Source organism: Ovis canadensis, chromosome 8, assembly GCF_042477335.2.
Source record: "Ovis canadensis isolate MfBH-ARS-UI-01 breed Bighorn chromosome 8, ARS-UI_OviCan_v2, whole genome shotgun sequence".
NCBI lineage: Eukaryota > Metazoa > Chordata > Mammalia > Artiodactyla > Bovidae > Ovis > Ovis canadensis.
Window position 1 is genome coordinate 87,806,951 of NC_091252.1, and position 20,614 is coordinate 87,827,564.

General features: G+C 38.9%; 1 protein-coding gene across 1 annotated transcript in view; it reads left to right on the top strand.

Moving 5' to 3' along the window:
- Positions 1-20,614, top strand: part of CCDC170 (coiled-coil domain containing 170) — a 93,729-nt gene that overhangs the window by 43,470 nt on the left and 29,645 nt on the right. The window contains exons 5-6 of the mRNA XM_069599312.1: positions 283-468; positions 16,732-17,049. Coding sequence (XP_069455413.1) covers positions 283-468; positions 16,732-17,049 — 504 coding nt within the window. The remainder of the gene's footprint in view (positions 1-282; positions 469-16,731; positions 17,050-20,614) is intronic.

The window sequence follows — 20,614 nt, forward strand, 5'->3', positions numbered from 1 at the left end:
TCGCTGATGCCTGTTCTGTCTGAAAGCTTTAGGCTGAATGCTCATCATTGTTGCCTTGTAGCTACCTTTTGATTAATTTCAATTTGCCTACCCTGTCTGCCCATAACAAGAGAGTTTAGAGGCTGCCTTGGAAAATGTTATCTTTTGAGTGGATGGAGAAACAGGGCCTTTACTGTTTTCATGTGATAATGTGATCACGGGGGTACACAGATCAGAATTGCTTAGAGAGTAGTATGAAAATTATTAATTTTTACAGGACAGCTGTAATTGCTTTCTCTTCAGCTTGGAGAGCTGTGCAAGGAAAATGCATTTGTGAAAGGACAAATTGTTGCTCTTGAAGAGACTATAAATGTCCATGAGATGGAAGCAAAAGCTAGCAGAGAAACAATCATGAGGCTGGCTTCAGAAGTAAACAGAGAGCAGAAAAAAGCTGCCTCCTACATTGAAGAGAAAGGCCAGCTGAGCCAGGTACAGTATGTGGAGCATGTGTGTCCATCTGTGATCAAGTTTATGAAGCAGAAACTGAAAATCAGGTGTGGATAAGCACACTAGTGTCACCGACCACAATTCCCAAAGGCTCCTCTCAGCAGGAGGGCTGGGGGGCACATGGGACTCTGTGACCTGATCAGGCCTCTGGATACAGTTTTTTTCTAATTAGCAAAAAAGAAATGCAAAACACTTAATAAGTAAAACATGTGTACTAATGTGTCTTATTTGGTTGAATTATAAGGAGTAAAAAATTTTTTTAAACAAAGAGGTAATGCATTCACAAGATACAAAATTCTAAGTGGACACAGGAGAATGTGGTGAGAAGTGTTCCCCAATCCCTTCCCCCCAACCACCCAGTTGCTCTCTCTAGAGGCAACCTCTGTTAATAATTTCTTGTATACCTTTCTACAAATATTCTATATATTCATATATTTATTCATAAATATATTCATACATTTATTCTTTTTATTTATTGTTTAACACAAATGGCAACAATTTTGCACACTCAATGTATCTCTGTTTATTTACTTTAAACAATTGGTAAGGTGAAGTGAAGTCACTCAGTCGTGTCCAACTCTTTGCGACCCCATAGACTGTAGTGTACCAGGCTCCTCTGTCCATGGGATTTTCCAGGCAACAGTACTGGAGTGGATTGCCATTTCCTTCTCCAGGGGATCTTCCCAACCCAGGGCTCGAACCCAGGTCTCCTGTATTGTAGATAGACGCTTTACCGCCTGAGCCACGAGGAAAAGTAAGTTACTACACAGTATTATATACAAGGCTGCTAGCAATAATCTATCATTTCTCATATGTGAGACTCTGTGAGCAAGACAAAAATCCTAAAGGCAGACTTGCTGGCTGAAAGGATATAGGGGTTTTAATTCTGAGAGATGTTGCCCAGGGGAAGTGACTCTTACCTCTAAATTTTTATTTATATAATTAGTTGCTTGATCTTTCCAAATGAGCGAGAACCTGTTTGAGCATGGGAATTAATACTGTATATTATTTTAAACACTATATAATTCTTTTTAAAATTTTCTGTCAAAGAAACTAATTATGGGATTAATGATAGGGGTTAATTTCCAAAACCAAAAGTAAGCTAGTGCCATCAGTTAGTAAAATACGTAGGAGAAAATTGAAGAGTAAAGGAGATGGAGTTTAAAATGAAAGAATGACTAATGCTGAGAAAAAGAGGCTTCCTGAGGGGTGAAGTTTCAGTGGTGTCCCACAGGCTATGAAGGGGGTTCTGGAATTGGCAGGACGCAGTGAAGGAGCTATCTTTGTGGGAAATCCTGAGGTCTTCCATGTCTATGGTGACATCACTGCCAAGGTGAGGTGAGATGGGAAGTTGGAATGTGAAAGTGATCCGGTAATGATGATAATTTCTACTTCTCTCCAATTCTGTGTATCAAAGAGCCCTTCTGACCACTAGATTCCTTCTTCTGTCTCATTAACCTTGTGAAAGGAGCAAAGGTTTTACCACCATTACCAGGTCACTCCAGTCATTTCAACACCTTGTCAGTCTGCTTCAGCTCTCATAAGAAAATGCCATACACTGGGTGGCTTAAAAAACAGACATTTATTTCTCGTATTTCCCGAGGTGGGGAAGTCCAAGATCAAGGGGGTAAGGGTTCTCTTCTTGGCTTGCAGACAGCCACTCTCTTGCCATATCTTCACATGGCAGGCTGAATTAGTGAGATCCCTGGTGTCTTTTATAAGGGCACCAATCCCAACACAAGGGCCCCACCCCCATGGCTTCATCTGAAGATAATTATCCCTCAATGGTCCCATCTCCAAGCACCATCATACTAGATGTTAGGGCTTCAACATTTGAATTTTGAGGGGATACCATTCAAATAATTATTTTTCTCCAGCTTTTTCTTAGGAAAAATTTCAAACACATATAGAAAGGGTGAAGGAATACAATGAACATCCATTTATTACACATCCAAATGTAACATTTGTTACCATTTGTCTGTATTTGCTTTATTAGCTTGTACACATGCACACACACATGCACACGTATTTGCAGAATCACTTGAAAATAGGTTTAGATGTTATATGTATTGTTTCTGATCACTGAAGCTTAAGAATAAGGACATTATCCTACATAATCATAATATCATTATCACATCTAAAAGTCAACAGTGATGCCACACTATCGATTGCTCACGGAGGTTTCCAAGCCCACAAGCTTTTTGTACTGCTTGAAAGGTGAAGTTTAATCTCCCTCCCCTTGTGGGCTGGATGAAGTGGCTCACTTCCAGTGACTGGAATATGTCAGAAGTGGTAGAATCTCACTTTGGAGATTGGGTTATGAAAACACTGTGGCTTTGGTCTTAGATACACTCTTTTGAATTCTCTTGAGTCACTGCTTTTGAGGGAAGCCAGGTGTTACATGATGGGGCACTCAGGTAGGCAGTTGCATGGCCCAGGAGCCCAGGAACTGAGGCCTATCACCTACCATATGAGTGAGACTGGAAGTGAATCCTCATTCAGCTGAGTCTTGAGATGATAGTAGCCCTGGTCAACAGTTTGATTATAGCCTTATGAGAGACCTTGAATCAGAAACATCCAACTAAGTCAGTCCCAGATTTCTGGCCCATAGAGCTATGAGATAATAGATGTTTGTTGTGTTAAGCCATTAAGTTTGGGCTAATTTTTTTACACAGCAATAGATAATAAACATCTACTATTGACTTTCAAATTTAATCATTTTCTACAAGAATGTCTTTAGCTGTTTTCTTCCCCAAATTGTAGTCCATTCTAGATTCATCCATTGCATTTTTTGGTTATTTTTAGCCTTTTATAGTTGTTTTTTTTAATAGCATTAAAAAAATGTTATTGACTTCTCATACAGAGTACAAAGCAATGGCCTGATTGTTTCTTCAAGATGTGATTTAACTTGCTTAACTATACTCTATACAGGTAAAGTTGGATTTAGAGGCAGTATTGGATTCAGGTTAAACCTTTTTGGCAGGAATATTTCAAAGATAAAGTTGTAAACTTCATATTGAATTGCATTAGAAGCAAATAGTGTTAGATTGTTCCATTGTTGCTGAAACTGTTTGATTGCCCATATCCTCAGGGAAAAGGTACATTTTATTTTCTGCAGCCAAGTAAGGTATCTGTGGGGGTGAGAATTGGCAGGTTATTTCTGTTCCCCCTTCAGTTACCTAGTGATGTTTTCATCTATTGATTCTTGCCTGGATTAATTTATATCAGGGGTGGCAAAGTGGTAATATTCAAATTTCATCATTCCTTCTACTTATTAGTCAGCATTCTTCCTAAAGAAAAGCTTTTTATTTTCTTTCTTTTTATTTTCAATTCTATGGACACATGGATTTTTATTTACTTACTATTAATAACCAATTATTCTCCTTTTGGCTTTCCAAATCCTCCATGTTTGGCCAGAAGGAGTCTCTGCAGGATTGTCTCTGTGACCTTATAACTTGACTCCTTTAGTCTTTCAATGCTTCTCTGCTTTTCAACAGAAGATGATATCTTAGGCTCACTTACAATTTTCAGACCACAGAACTAAAATCAGCCTGTTCTCTATGGAATTTTGGCTCCTTTTACTGGGGAAGAGTGCTTAGCAACCAAGATTCGGGCTCTAGGTGTGCTCATTGCTATTGGGATGTCATTGCTTTTAGTGGATAGAGCTAGAAATGCTTTTTTTAGAAATTAATTGAATGCTGGTACTTTGGGGAACTTTTTATTTGGTATTGGAGTATAGCTGATTAACAATGCTGTGACAGTTTCAGATGAACAGTGAAGGGATTCAGCCATACATATACATATATCTGTTCTCCTTCAAAGCCCCTCCCATCCAGGCTGCCACGTCACATTGAGGAAAGTGCTGTGTAATTCTGGTATTTTTAATGAAAAGTAATATTTTAGAGTTTTCTTAATATCCTTTTACTTTATATTAGTAATCTTTTGGATCCTAATAATAATATTTACTCATCTGCTTTGTCTTATAAATATATATATGTCTTATAAATAAATATAAATAAAATGATTTAAAAATTACAGTCTAAGTATTTTACCTATAAGTAAACTTTCTTAGTGAAATTTATGACTCTCAGAGTTTTTACTTTAGTACTGTCAGCAATCATGAGTATAATATTTACAATTTACCAATCACTTAGAAATTTGGCAAACTCAGCAGGGGCCATAGGACTGGAAAAGGTCAGTTTTCATTCCAATCCCAAAGAAGGGAAATGCCAAAGAATGTTCAAACTACTGCACAATTGTACTCATTTCACATGCTAGCAAAGTAATGCTCAAAATTCTCCAAGCTAGGCTTCAACAGTACATGAACTGAGAACTTCCAGATGTTCAAGCTGGATTTAGAAAAGGCAGAGGAACCAGAGATCAAATTGCCAACATCCGTTGGATCATAGAAAAAGCAAAATAATTCCAGAAAAACATCTACTTCTGCCTCATTGACTACAGTAAAACCTTTGACTGGGTAGATCACAACAAACTGTGGAAAATTCTGCAAGAGATGGGAATGCCAGACCACCTTACCTGCCTCCTGAGAAATCTGTATTCAGGTCAAGAAGCAACAGTTAGAACTGGACATGGAACAACGGGCTGGTTCTAAATCAGAAAAGGAGTCCGTCAAGGCTATATATTGTCACCCTGCTTATTTGACTTCTATGCAGAGTACATCATGAGAAACACTTGGCTGGATGAAGCACAAGCTGGAATCAAGGTTGCTGGGAGAAATATCAGTCACCTCAGATATGCAGATGATGCCACCCTTATGGCAGAAAGTGAAGAGGAACTGAAGAGCCTGTTGATGAAGGTGAAAGGAGAGTGAAAAAGCTGGCTTAAAACTCAATATTAAAAAAACTAAGATCATGGCATCCAGTCCCATCACTTCATGGCAAGTAAATGGGGAAACCATGGAAACACTGAGAGACTTTACTTTTCTGGGCTCCAAAATCACTGCAGATGGTGAAATTAAAAGACTTTTACTCCTTGGAAGAAAAACCATGGCAAATATAGACAGCATATTAAAAAGCAGAGACATTACTTTGCCGACGAATGTTCATCTAATCAGAGCTATGGTTTTTCCAGTAGTTCATGTATCGATGTGAGAGTTGAACCATAAAGAAGGCTGAGCACTGAAGAACTGATGCTCTTGAACTGTGGTGTTGGAGAAGACTCTTGAGAGTCCCTTGGACTGCAAGGAGATCCAACTAGTCTATCCTAAAGGAAATCAACCCTGAATATTCATTGGAAGGACTGATGCTGAAGTTGAAGCTCCAGTACTTTGACCACCTGATGTGAAGAGCTGACTCATTAGAAAAGACCCAGATACTGGGAACAATTGAAGACAGAAGAAGGAGATGACAGAGGACAGGATGGTTGGATGGCCTCACCAACTCAGTGAACATGATGAGTTTGAGCAAACTCTGGGAAGATGGTGTTGGACAGGGAAGCCTGGCGTGGTGCAGTCCATGGGGTCGCATAGAGTTGGACATGACTGAGTGACTGAACAACAACGCCAATCACTTGCCATTAGCATAGTCATTTTGCTAGGTGCTCAGAGAGGTTATGTACTGTGCTCAGTATGCACAGCTATTAAGTGGCAAATGATCTGAACCCTGGTCATGATGTTGTCTTGCTTTTAACAGTAATCCCCTTTATATATAGATTCACAGCTACTTTCTACATACAAGTCTGGTGCCAAAAATTATTTGTCAGGAGAATGGTAAAGAGAAGTAGCTGTGCAAATTTCCTCAGTGAATGAATGATGTTAATTTGATTATAGATAGTAGTTACTAACTTTTCAAGCCTAGAAAATTATGAAGAATTGGGTTTGTCTATAAAATGCATTTTTGGAGATGAGCAATAGGAAATGACAATATGTTGTAAGAACACATTAAGTATATAATTTATTCCTCTTCTTATGTAAGCATCTTTACCCTTGTAAATGACCGATGATGCAATGTTGTTCAGACTTGTGAAACACATTCACTTTGGGATCAAGTTCCTGCCAAGATAATAAAAGTTATAAAAAATATGGGCAATAAAAAGCTTGAGGTCTTTAATAAAGTGCTCATTCATAGGATTATGACTCCAGAGATTTACTACTGAAAAACACTGTCAAGTGGTTTTACTGACACATTAACGGTCTCAGAGAGAACCTTCATAATGCTTTCTAAAGCTCTGTTTTTGGGGTAGGAAACTTACTTTACTAGTAAAGTCCTGAATGACTGCAGAGAAAGAAGTTTCTGAAGGGCTGGGATGCTGTTTCTACTAAACTCAGCTTTTCTTATTTCCTTAATGATTTTTTGTTACTTCATGAAAATTTCCCAAGTAAAAATCCAGGTAATTTATTATACATATGGAAGATATATTATTTGAAAATCTTTAACAGTTAAAAATTGCAGTACATTTAAAAAGTATTGAAGCTTGGCACCTTTTCTTTTTGTTGTCTTGAAGTAATCTAAAACTGAGAAAAGGAGTCATTTTATCTATATTAGCCATGTACATTTGCTATAGACCAGAATTTTCGATCAATGAATCAGGAATTCAACTTACATAATGGATTCTGCTTATTTTCCTTCACACTGTTCACATTTTCTTTAACTCTAGTGGCCAGAATTGAAGCTAGGAAAGCATATTGGTTTTGGAGTCAGCAAGCTTGGTTTGGAAGGATGTTCCTTCTGCTCTCTGGGTTTGTTGTCCCGCAGCAGAGTGTTTGTAAGAAGGAAGAGGAGAAGACAGACGCACCGAGCCGAGTGGCTAAGAGGCCAGGCTCTTGGGTTTTTTTCTAGGCTCCAGAATTATTTGATTGTGTGATCTAAGACATATGACTTTACCTCTTTGAATTTCAATTTCTTTGTATGTGAAACTGGAAAATAATTTAAAGGTCTATCTCTTACAATTATTGTTAGGATTGAATGATGTAATATACATAAGGTATTCAAGACAAGCCCAGCATATAATTGATTCTCAGTGTTTTAATTTCCTTTTCCTCATTATTTACTTTTATCTAGGGACTAAAATAAACATATGGTTATTTTAAGAGTACAGACATATGGAATGGCTTCCTGGAAGTAAGAAATTATTAGACAGGTAAATTAGTAAAGAAATTACAGATCTCTTTACAGTCCTAGAATCACAGTGTTGGAAGTGACCTTAAGAGCTTTTAGAATCTAGCTCATCTAACTCTCTATGTGAAATAAGAATCATCTTTAAAGTGTCCCTCTATAGTTAGCATCCAGCCTTCTCTTGAACTCCTTAAGAGTCAGGGAACTCATTTCTATACAAGGGGGTCCACCTTCTCTGTGAAGTTCTAATTGTTTGACACTTCTTCATTGTAGCAAGTCAGGATCAGAATCCCTACAATTCATGTTGTCATCCTGGCTCTATCTTTTTTCTCTCAGTTTTATTGAGATATAATTGATATATGGCCCTGTATAAGTTTAAGATGTATAGCGTAATGGTTTGACTTGTATCATGAAACAATTATACAGTAATTTTAGTGAACATTTATCATCTTATTAAAGAAATAGAAGAATTCTATTTCTTTAATAAACTAAATAGAAAAAGGCTTTTTCCTTGTGATGAGAACTCTCAGGATTTTCTCTTCAGTTCAGTTCAGTTCAGTTCAGTCACTCAGTCGTGTCCGACTCTGCGACCCCATGAATCGCAGCACACCAGGCCTCCCTGTCCATCACCATCTCCCGGAGTTCACTCAGACTCATGTCCATCAAGTCTGTGATGCCATCCAGCCATCTCATCCTGGGTCGTCCCCTTCTCCTCCTGCCCCCAATCCCTCCCAGCATCAGAGTCTTTTCCAATGAGTCAACTCTTCACATGAGGTGGCCAAAGTACTGGAGCTTCAGCTTTAGCATCATTCCTTCCAAAGAAATCCCAGGGTTGATTTCCTTCAAAATGGACTGGTTGGATCTTAGCAACTGTTATATGTTATATACAGCAGTGTTAATTATGCTTATCATGTTGTCCATTGCATTCCTAATACTTGTTTATCTTTTAAGTGGAAGTTTGTACTTTTGACTGCCTTCCACCAATTTTCCCTTCCCCTGTGTCCCACCCCTGGTAACCACAAATCTGACCTCCTTTTCTATGACGTCGTTTGTTTGTTTTTGAGATATATTTGTCCTACAACACTATGTTAGTTCCCGTTATGCAACCTAGTGATTTGATATTTCTATACATTTCAAAATGGTCATCACGATAAGTCTAGTTACTATCACAATGGAAAGATATATTAGTTGTGTCTAGTTGCTCAGTCATGCCTGCCTCTTGCAGCCCCATAGACTGTAGCCCGCTAGGCTTCTCTGTCCATGGGACTCCCCAGGCAAGAATACTGGAGTGGGTTTCCATTTCCTTCTCTAATACATCACTTAATTATTGACCATATCCCCCACACTGTTTCGTACCTATGATTCTTTTATTTTGCAGCTGGAAGTTTCTACCTCTTAATCTCCCTTACCTACTTCTTTCCTTCCCTCACCTGCTTACCCTTGGCAACCACCTGCTTGTTCTTTGTCTCTCTGACTCTGTTTCATTGTGGTTGTCCATTTGTTCTGTTTTTCAGACTGCACATAGACGTGAAATCATAAACTATCTGTCTTTTTCTGTCTGACTTATTTTACTTAGAATAATATCCCATAGGTATTATTCTAGGTCCAACCATGTTGTTACAAATGGCAAAATTTCATTTTTTTATAGCTGAGTTGTATGTATATGCATGTATATATGTATATCTCTCTCTATATATATATCTTTTTCTTTTATCTATTTATATAGGCTCTTAGGTTGCTCCCGTATCTTGGCTATTATAAAGAATGCTGCAGTGAATATAGGGGTGCACATATCTTTTCTAATTAGTATTTTAATTTTCTTTGGATAAATATCCAGGAGTAGGATTGCTAGACCATATGGTTGTTCAATTTAAAAATTTTAAGGAATCTCTATACTGCTTTCCACAGCAGCTGCACCAGTTTACGTTCCACCAACCATGACCAAGAGTTTCCTTTTCTTCATATCCTCACCAACATTTGCTGTTTGTTGTTCATTGATAACAACTGTGCTGACAGGTGTGAGATAATATCTCTTTGTGATTTTGATTTTCATTTTTCTGATGATTAATGATGTTGAGCATATTTTCGTGTGTCTGTTGGTCATCTGTCTGTCCTCTTTGGAAAAATGTCTATTCAAGTTCTCTGCCCATTTTTCAATCTGAGTTTTCTTCCTTTTTTTTTTTCCTTGATGTTGAGTCATATCAGTTCTTTGTATATTTTGGATATTAACCTGCCATAACACTTATTGTTTGCAAATATCTTCTGTTCAGTAGGCTGCATTTTCATTTTGTTGATAGTTTGGTGTGCAACAGCTTTTTAGTTTCATGTAGTCCCATTTATTTATTTATATTAAAATTTTTTTTGCAATGTTGGTTTCTGCCAAACAACAACACAAAGCAGCCGTAGTTATATATATATATATATATATATATATATATATATATATATATATATATATATATCTCCTTTCCCTCCCTAGCCTCCCTTTCCTCCCCCAATCCCATCCCTCTAGGTCATACAGAGCGTCAGACTGGGCTCCCTGCTCTACACAGCGACTTCTCACCAGCTATCCATCTTACACTTGATAGTGTATATGTGTCCATGCTACTCTCTCCGTTCGTCCCACTCTCGCCCTCTCCCACCGTGTCCACAGGTGGATTCTCTACATCCTTGGAGCTCTGTTCCTTCCCTGTAAATGGGTTCATCAATATCATTTTTCTTAGAAGGCCTGAACAGATATTTCTCCAAAGAAGACATACAGATGGCCAACAATCGCACAAAAAGATGCTCAGCATCACTAATTATTAGAGAAATGCAAATCAAAACTACAATGAGGTATCACCTCACACCAGTTAGAATGGCTATCATAAAATTAAAAAAAAATTCTACAAATGGTAAATACTAAAGGGGATGTGGAGAAAAGGGAACCCTCCTACACTGTTGGTGGGAATGTAAACTGATACAGTCATTATGGAGAACAGTATGGCGGTTCCATTTATTTATTTTTGAGTTTGTTTCCTTTTTCTGAGGAGACAGGTTCAAAAACTATTAGTAAGACTGGTGTCAAAGAGCATACCGCCTATATTTTTTTTCTAGAAGTTTTATGGTTTCAGATCTTAACATTGAAGTCTAATCCATTTTGAATTTATTGTTGTTCAAGGTTTGAGGAAGTACTCCAGTTTGATTCTTTTGCATGTAGATGTGCAGTTTACCCAGCAACATTTATTACAAGAGGCTGTGTTTTCCCCACATTATATTCTTTCCTCCTTTGTTGTAGATTAATTGCCCATATAAATGTGAGTTTATTTCTGGGGTCTCTATTTTATTCTGTTGATCTATGTATCTGTTTTTGTGCCAGTACCATACTATTTTGATTACTGTCACTTTGCAGTAATACTTTGAAATCAGGGAGCATGATACCTCCAGCTTTGTTCTTTTTTCTCAAGATTGTTGTGACTGTCTGAGGTCTTCTGTACTCCCATATAAATTTGAGAATCATTTGTTCTAATTCTGCGAAAAATACCTTTGGTACTCTGATAGAGATTGCATTGAATTTGCAGATTGCCTTGGGTGGCATGGTTATTTTAACTATTAATTATTTCAATCCGTGAACATGGTATATTTTTCTATCTATTTCTATTATCTTTGGTTTCTTCATCAGTGTCTTATAGTCTTCTGAATACAGGTGTTTTACCTCTTTAGATTTATGTCTAGGTATTTATTCTTTCTGAGCCAATTATAAATGAGATAGTTTTCTTGATTTCTCTTCCTGATAGTTTGGTGTTAGTGTGTAGAAATGTAACAGATTTTTCATATTAATTTTATATCCTGCAACTTCCCTGAACTCATTAATGAGTCCCAGTAGTTTTTTGGTGACATCTTTAGAATTTTCTATGTATTATGTCATCTGCAAACATGATAGTTTTACCTGTTTCTTTCCAGTTTAGGTTTTTTTATATATCTTTTTCTTGTCTGACAAGATCTCCAATACTACATTGAGTAAAAGTAACTAGAGTGAGCACCTTTATCTGTTCCTAATCTTAGAAGAAATGCTTTCAGATTTTCACCATTGAGTAGGATGTTAGCTGACATATATGGCCTTCTTTACGTTGAGGTATGTTTCATCTACACCTGCTTTCTGGAGAGTTTTTATGTTAAGTGGATATTGAATTCTGTCAAAATCCTTTTTGCATCTATTGAGATAATTATATGATATTTATTTTTCAATTTATTAATGTACTGTATCACACTGAATCATTCTTACATCCATGGGATAAATCCCACCTGAACATAGTGTATGATCTTCTTAATTTATTGTTAAAATTGATTTGCTAGTATTTTGTTGAGGTTTTTTCATGTATATTTATCAGTAATATTGGCTTGTGATTTTCTTTTTAGTGATGTTTTTGTCTGGTTTTGGTATCAGGATAATGCTGGCCTTGAAAACAAGTTTGGAAGTGTTCCTTCCTTTGCAATATTTTTTTTTTTTGAAAGAATTTGAGAAGGATAGGTGTTAACTCTTCTCTAAATGTTTGGTAGAATTCATCTATGAAGCCATCTGATCCTGAATTTTTGTTTATGAGAAGTTTTAAAATTACTGATTCAATTTTATTACTGGTGTTTAGTCTGTTCATATTTTCTATTTCTTCCTTAGCCAGTCTGGGAAGATTGTGTGTTTCTAGGAATTTGAGCTGGCCAAGTGGTGCAAGGTGTCCCAGAGCTGGTGTTGGCTCTTTCATGGTGGGGGGCCAGGTCCTGATATGGCAGACTCCTGGATTGCGGTGGTCCTGGGTCTGGTGTCTGTCTGCTGGTGAGTGGGGCTGGTTCCTGCAGCAAAGTAAGGTCCCAGGGGTCCCAGGGCTAGTGAGGTGCACTGGTGGGTGGGGTGTGGTCCTGGGCACTCTGATGGGTGGGTTAGGGAATCATGGGGTCCTAAGGCAGCCAGCCTACTGGTGGTGCTGTATCCTTCCCCAGCTAGCTACTTGGCCTGAGACATCCCAGACCTGATGCCAACAGGATGGTGGATGGATCTGCAACCTGGTGCTAGTAAGCTAGAGGGAGGATTCTAAAATGGTAAGGCATTAAAATGTAAATGAACACTAAAATCATATCTGCTCATATTATAAAAAGTTTAAAATGTTCATAAGACTCCGAAGTAAAATTAAGAATCATCTCTCCTTCCACTTCTAGCCACAGTTGACACTCTCATTTTAACTTCTAATATTACCATTAAGACTTTAAAGCAATACTATACCTGACAACCTGAAATAGTACTTTTTTGGATATTCTGCTATGAAATAAAATGAATTTAATGCCTCCTACTTTTTTCTCCCCTCATTCATTTTACAGTTTTTATTATATCATTATATTTACCTTGTCAAGTTATGTAATATTTACATTCTGTTCTGTAAGTCTTCAGTGCTTTGTCTTTAGGTTCATTCAACACGTTTACAATAAATTGAAACAGAGTTAAAAATAACATGGTTATGTAAATATTTTTATTATGGATCTAATCCTAGCATGTGATGTGGAACCCAATCCATTTTGACTATGTCCCCCTTTAAATTTCAGCTGGGAACTGTCCATGGTCCTCCAGGCACAGTCTGACCAGTTCAGGGCAGAATGTTTCACAGTACCAAAGTGAAGCCTAGGAACACGCTGGCCTCGTGGACAGTTTAATTCATTGTTAACTTGAACTGAGTTTGTCAATAATGCTAATTCCAAATTTAAACTGAATTCTTGTTATTTTCCAAAGTTGATGATGCCACTGGGACAGCTAAGATTTAGGAAAGGCCTTCCTCATTTTGAAGTAAAATGTTACTCTACAGCTTCTTCTCTAATAGATCATGGAATTACAGGGCCAAAGGATATTGTGCATATTACATTTTTTAGGTATTTATGCCAAAATCATACCTGTTCACACTATCACCAGCAATGCATGAGAGGGCATGTTTGGGGGAATTTCTGAGTTTATTTGTTAGTATTAACTGCAGTAGGTAGAAATAACCAACTAATTTTTAGTTTTATGAAAATTGTCTAGGGTTGGATGAATTAAGCTCAAGCCAGAGGTTCTCTACCCTGATGATAATCAGTCATTTTAGTTCTGAGAGGCAGTTTGATCTCAACTCATAATAGGAATTAATATGTTTAATATGTTTTAAAAACACAAACCTTTGAATCATTTCATTATTTCATGCATTTAATTGGGAAGTTAAAATGAATGCCTTGATCATATGATTTACAAATGTTTTTGCTACAGGTAGTCATGAAAGGATCATTAAATATTGGTTGCATTACTAGATCTGAAGCTAAAGATTTGTTACGTATAACTAACATACGTAAAATAGATAGCCAGTGGGAATGTGCTGTATGGCTCAGGGGACTCAAACTGGGGCTCTGTGACAACCTAGAGGGCTAGGTTGGGGTAGGAGATGGGTGGGAGACTCTGAAAGGAGGGGACATATGTACACCTATGGCTGATTCATGTTGATGTATGGCAGAAACCAACACAATATTGTAAAGCAGTTATCCTTCAACCAAAAGTAAATAAATTAAGAAAAAAATTTCGTTTAAGTGATTCCCATCACTATTTCCATAGCGTCTGTCCTCATTTGCCCATGCAGTTCCCTCTTGGAAGTCTGTCCTGATTTTGCTCTGAGGGAGCTAGTTGTTTCTTGTTCTGTGTGTCAGTGTGGTCTGACAGCATTCCCGGATCCTGGCTGGTGACACCGATGTCACATTACTTCAGTGTATCCTTGAGGTAACCATGCAACCAGACTCCACTCCAGCCGCTGTCTCCTGCTCAAAGCTCCATCAGTAACTGCATTTAAGAGGACATCTGTTTCCAGCCATTCAGCCCTGTGCCCCCTGAATTCTGAAGCACTTAATCAGAGCGCTGGAGGAGGAGGTCCCTGAGGCCTGGTCGCTGGCTCCCAAGTTCCTCCCTTTCATATGAGAAACAGTATATAGTTAACTGGGCTGAAATGTGTCCAGAAAAAAAAAAAATCTGAGCCGCTGTCACGTGCCACTATATTCTATGACCATGAAGGAATTTTCTGATTTTTATTAGACATAAGCATTAGTGCTCTGGATTTGTTAAAGAGGATTGTTTTGGCCATGGTCTCTAAGGCAGTGAGACAACAGTCTCATATCAGAGTGGAAAAAATTTCTCATAGTTGAAATATTTTAATTATGTTTATTGGTCTCTCGGTGTAAGCTGCCAATTGATTAGTTTATTCCAAACTGACAGTAAGTCTATAGTACTCAATTGTCTGATATGTTTTCTGTGAATTTGTAGGAACTTTTGTAAATTCTTGGTTAAAAATATCTCGCCATTGGTCATGGAAAGGCTCATCTTTTGCGTTAGGGACTTTCTTTCAATGTAAAAGTTGATATATAATTTCCTACTGGGTTTTAGGACTCTGAGGGGATTAGGATTAACTTTCATCACTGTGTCATCAAATTTAGGACCTCAGTTTTCTTTCTTTTTTTTAAAAAAATATTTATTTGGCTGCACCAAGGCTTAGTTGCAGCATGTGGGATCTTTAGTTGTGATGTGCAGAATCTGGTTCACTGACCAGGGATTGCACCCTGGCCCCCTGCATTGGGAGTTCGGAGTCTTAGCCACTGGACCACTGAGCAAGTCCCCTGGACTCAGTTTTCTAACCACACATTAGATTGCAATTTCTAAGTTAATACATGATAACAAATTCCAATTTATTGTCACCAATGCTAATGCTAGATTAGAATGTTATTCTAGTTGAACAGATATTGTATTACTATCTGAAAATAAATCTGTAAAGTATTAAAGTATTATAAATTGTTAAAGTATTAAAGTATTGTATTTATTATGAAGTGTCCTTGACTCATCATACTATTTAATTCGCAGTAGTAATGGGGCTTCGCTGCAAAAAGAACTGGTTTGGAAAGGGAGTGGAGAAATGGAACAGTCACCAGGAGCCAGAAAAGCAAAGCATTTCATGAGCTAATTTCCATAATCTTTTTTGATGTGAATTAATTTAATTTGGAACTTGATGTCAACAAACTTTTTTTTAAATGAATTTTAAAGATATCCTTTTGATGCCTCTTTGGACCATTTTATATATAGTAAATAGAAGTAGATACACTGGTAACTTTCTTGGTGCCCTTTATTTTTACAAACCTAAGCATACGTATTCTTTAAAGTTATTCTTCTCATCATGGTTCTCTCTCTCCATTTTTAGTCCTCCCACCCCAAAATTGACTACTCCTTCCTATTTCCTTTCTTCAGGGCCTACCAATTTTAGTATTGTCTTTATCAGACAGGGAGATACACGGTCAATGAATACTGGAAGAGAGATCTTACTCTCTTTTATACAATGATGTTTTATGATAATTCTACTCTGTTATTTAGCTTCATTCAAATAATTTTTAGTGGCTAATTAGGACTCTGAGAGTTGACTGTTTCCTCAACATCAATTTTCATCTATACCAAGCTTGAAAACACATAGCCCTGTAAACCTATTCTACCTATGGATCGAATCTACTAGTATGTTAGCCAGTGATTTATTTTCATTAAATCTCTCCAGAGGTCCCTATAGAAAAGTCTTATATGTCAGTTTCCTTTTTTTTCACCCCTAGGCCTGATTTTTTTTTTCCACTTACTTTTAAAAAAATGTATTTATTGTTAATTGAAGGATAATTGCTTTACAATCTTGTGTTGGTTTCTGCCATACATCAGCATGAATCAGCCATAGGTATACATATGCCCCTTCCCTCTTGAGCCTTCCTCCCACCTTCTACCCCATCTCAGCTTCCTAGGTTGTCACAGGGCCCCGATTTGAGCTCCCTGAGTCATACAGCACATTCCCACTGGCTCTCTATTTTACAATAGTGTGTATGTTTCCATGCTACTCAATTTGTCCCACCTTTTCCTTCCTCAAACTGTCCATGGTCTGGTTCTCTAGCCCTGGTTTTATATCCCTTCTCTTTTTCAGACACTTAAATTCACCTAACATAGCTTTATAATTTAATGTCTTTATGAAGAGAGGATAGGGCACTAGAATGAAGAATGGAATGAGCGTTTAACCCTAACTCCTGGAAGTCATCAGTAAGCAAGATAAAGGAGAAGCAAACGCAGCCTCCCCTCATTGGCTACTAATGCTATGGTCTTCACTTTCCGTAATTATTTTAGGACTTGCTTGCTGCCGTGGAGGCCAAAGAAGCTCTTGAAAGGGAAGTTAAGGTCTTCCAAGAAAGGCTGCTTGCTGGTCAGCGGGTCTGGGATGCCTCAAAGCAGGAGCTGAGCGTCTTGAAGAGGAGCTCTTCAGAGCTGGAGAAGAGTTTGAAGGCCAGCCTGGAGGCAACTGCGGCCTCCCAGACCGAGCTCTCCTCATTTAGGGAGAAGATAGCAGCCCTCCTGAGGGGCAGCTGGGGCACACTGAGGCCCTCAGAGGATGCCATTCTGGAGAGGATTCAAGAAATGGGCAGCCAGGAAGAGAGCAGGAAACAGGTGAGTGGGGGTTGGGGGCTTACAAGCTTCTTAAGGACGGTCAGCTCCTTCATTTAGCATATTCGGCGCGTGAGTTGTCTGAGTTAGTCAAAGTGCTTCTTCCCCAAGCATTAGTCGCTCAGTCATGTCCGACTCTTTACAACACTGTGGACCCTACCCGCCAGGCTTCTCGGTCCGTGGAATTCTCCAGGCAAGAACACTGGAGTGGATTGCCATTCCCTTCTCCGGTGGACCTTCCTAGCCCAGGGATCAAAGCTGGGTCTCCTGCATTGCAGGCAGATTCTTTATCATCTGAGCCACCAGGGAAGCCCAAGTTAGTTAAAAGCAACATTTAAATGTGGTTGTACTACTTTCAGGGATTCCCAGGTGGCTCAGTGGTAAAGAATCCTACTTTCAATTATATATTATATTTTTGAAGTCACATCTCACTGTGAATGATGTGGGTTCTGGACGCAGAGCTACCCATGCTGAATCTTGTCTCTACTGCACGCTCACTTGCTCCACATGTGAGGTTCCTGAGAGGACAGCCTCTGAGATTCTTTTTTTCCCCTGGCCTACTGTAGAGGGACAGTCCAGGGTCCACACCCCTATCCGAAACCCCTGAGGCCTGCTGTGGGGTGTTTTCTTTTCTTCTCTTTTTTAAATTGGAGTGTAATTGCTTTACAGTGTTTTGTTCGTTTCTGCTATATAACTACGTGCATCAGCCATATGTATAGATACATCCCCTCCCTCTTGGACCTCCTTCCCACCTCGCCCCCATCCCACCCCTCTATGTCATCAGAAAATCCTGAGCTGGGCTCCCTGTACTATGCAGCAGCTTTCCGCTAGCTATCTATTTTACACATGATAGTGTGTATACTGGGAAAGATTGAGGGTAGGAGGAGAAGGGGACATCAGAGGATGAGATGGCTGGATGGCATTACCGACTCAGTGGGTATGAGTTTGAGCAAACTCCGGGAGATAGTGAAGGACAGGCGTGCTGCAGTCCATGGAGTCACAGAGTCAGACACGACTTAGCGACTGAACAACAACAAAGCGTATACATGTCAATGTACTCTCTTGGTTCATCCCCGCCTCCTCTTCTCACCCTGTGCCCATCTGTCCATTTTCTACACTTGTGTCACTATTCCTGTGCTGCAGACAGGTTCATCTGTACCATTTTCCTGCTGCGGTTTTCGAATTCAGAATTTTTCAGCATTTAGAAAGGTCATATAGTCCCCAGGAAGGTAGTGGAGAAAGGACCTTGACACGCTGCTCCTCAGTGGGTTCCGGTTAGCATTCCATAATCAACCACGTTCATCTTCTGCAGCGAAAGCTACGAACAGCTCAGCTTCATGGGATCCACCAGGACTGTGAAGAGCCGCGGTCACTTCAGATCAGGGTTTGTTGCCAGATCCTATCAGGTCAAGCTTTGCCAGCCAGTGAGTTTTGGGAAAAAAACCCGTCAGCTTTCAGATCTTTTGGGATTTTGGAATTGCAGATAAGAGTTGCTAGGCCTGCAACCAGATCTGGCTCTTAAGGTTATTGTTTGTTGTAAACCTTAAATTAAAAAAAAAAATTATTATGAAGTCTTTAACACACTGTCTGGACAATAGCAATGATAAATATTAAGTATTGCTGCCCTGGTCCCGCCTCCTCTCTCACCTCCTCTCTCCTTCTCTTCTTTTCCTAATGTACCTGAAACAGTCTTTTAGAGGACCTGTTTAACAAGTGGATTTAAAAATGGTTTACATCACACATATGACTGAAGCTTGCTTAATTTTGTTATCTTATTTCTATTATTAACAGTTCTTCTTTCCCATAAAGCTTTGCTTAGCCATGTCAAGTTCAGCCCACTCTATTTAAGTCATCACTAAATCCAGATTTTAAAGTCCTAATTAATGAGGTTTTTAACTAAATAACATCCAAATTCTATGATATTCATGAATATAATTCTTTAATTCCATTAGGAACTATTTCTTCTCTTCAGTTCATTCTTTGATCAAAAGGTGAAAATGAACTTTTTCATCTTTTAACATTCCTCAAAAACTCAGACTTTTCACATTCCTCAAAAACTCATACTGAACACTAACACACAGCTCAGGGTTACCTTTGTAAATTTCCTTTAACGCTAAGACATTTTAAATTCCCTCTGAAAACTCTGCAAAATTCACTCGTGCCCCGGCAGCAGCCCCAGTGACTCCTTCGTCCAAGTGTAGGATTCTCTTTGTGGATAGAAAATGTTCATCCCATAACATGTGTGGGGCTTCCCTGGTAACTCAGACAGTAAAGAATCCTCCTGCAATGCAGGAGACCCGGGTGCAGTCCCTGGGTCGGGAAGATCCCCTTGAGAAGAAAGTGGCAACCCACTCCCCTTGAGAAGAAAGTATTCTTGCCTGGAGAATCCCATGGACAGAGGAGCCTGGGGGGCTAGAGCCCATGGGGTCACAAAGAATCGGTCACGACTGAGCAGCTAATTCGCAGGTAACATGTGCGGGTCTCTAAGGGTCACTCAGTCTATCTTAGGGTTCAGTACACATACAGGTCCTGGGTTGGAGGAGAAAATTATTTACAGGACTGAGAAAAGCTTCATTAAGTGAGTTACCTTGAATAGTAATAGACGTACTTCAATAGCCAATGGATCTTTGCCATTACATTTTATTGCTTCCCTCTTGTATTTTTCCAAATGTTTTCCTAAAACTATTTTAATTCCAGCATGTGAAACATGGCATAAAGTTGTCAGCATGATGTATATGTTTATTTTCTAAAACAAAATGATGTAAATTGGTTAAGCTGGCTATGCCCTCCCCCTCTCCTCGTAAAAATGAGAATGAGTCAGAGCCTTTTTAGTGCCTTTGTCTGCCATTCCTAGCCTGTAATTTTTTTTTCAATAGCTGCCCTCACTCTTTAAAAGCCTGAAATCAAGCCTGTAGCTGGCATCTTGTGTGACTCATCTTCAAGTAAAATCAGGGGAAAACGGATTTCATATATTGTCTTAGAACTGTTTCTGAAGAATGGGAGCTTTACAGATTGATGAATCTGCTGCGGAGGGTGCATCCCCTGCCAGCTGTCGGGGATAAACACACAGTCCCCAGCTAAGTAACACCCATGTGCCCTGGGCCTGGCAAATCCTCCCCTTCACCGTGACTCCGACTCACTGAACATTGCTTTTCTTGTTTACCTCTTTGCTATTCATTTTCACTCTCCTGGATTTGCAATTCTGGGTAGAACTCAGGATACCACCCAAATGTTTTTCAGTAAGTGGTTTCTACTTGTTTCATGCTCTTCTGATTATAGCAAAACCTACTTTTCTTTTTAAGTACTTTACTATACTCTAGAGCAGGATTTCTCAGCTGTTGACATTTGGGGCTGGAATATCCTTTGTTGTAAAAGTGGTTCTGTGCATTGTAGGATGTTTAGCAACATCTCCAGCTTCTACTCACTAGACACACCCCAATTGGTGACAACCAGTGGTGTCTCTGTGCGTGTGTGCTGTCACTTCAGTTGTATCCAACTCTGCAATCCTATGCACTGTAGCTCACCAGGTTCCTCTGTCCATGGGATTCTCCTGATGAGAATATTGGAG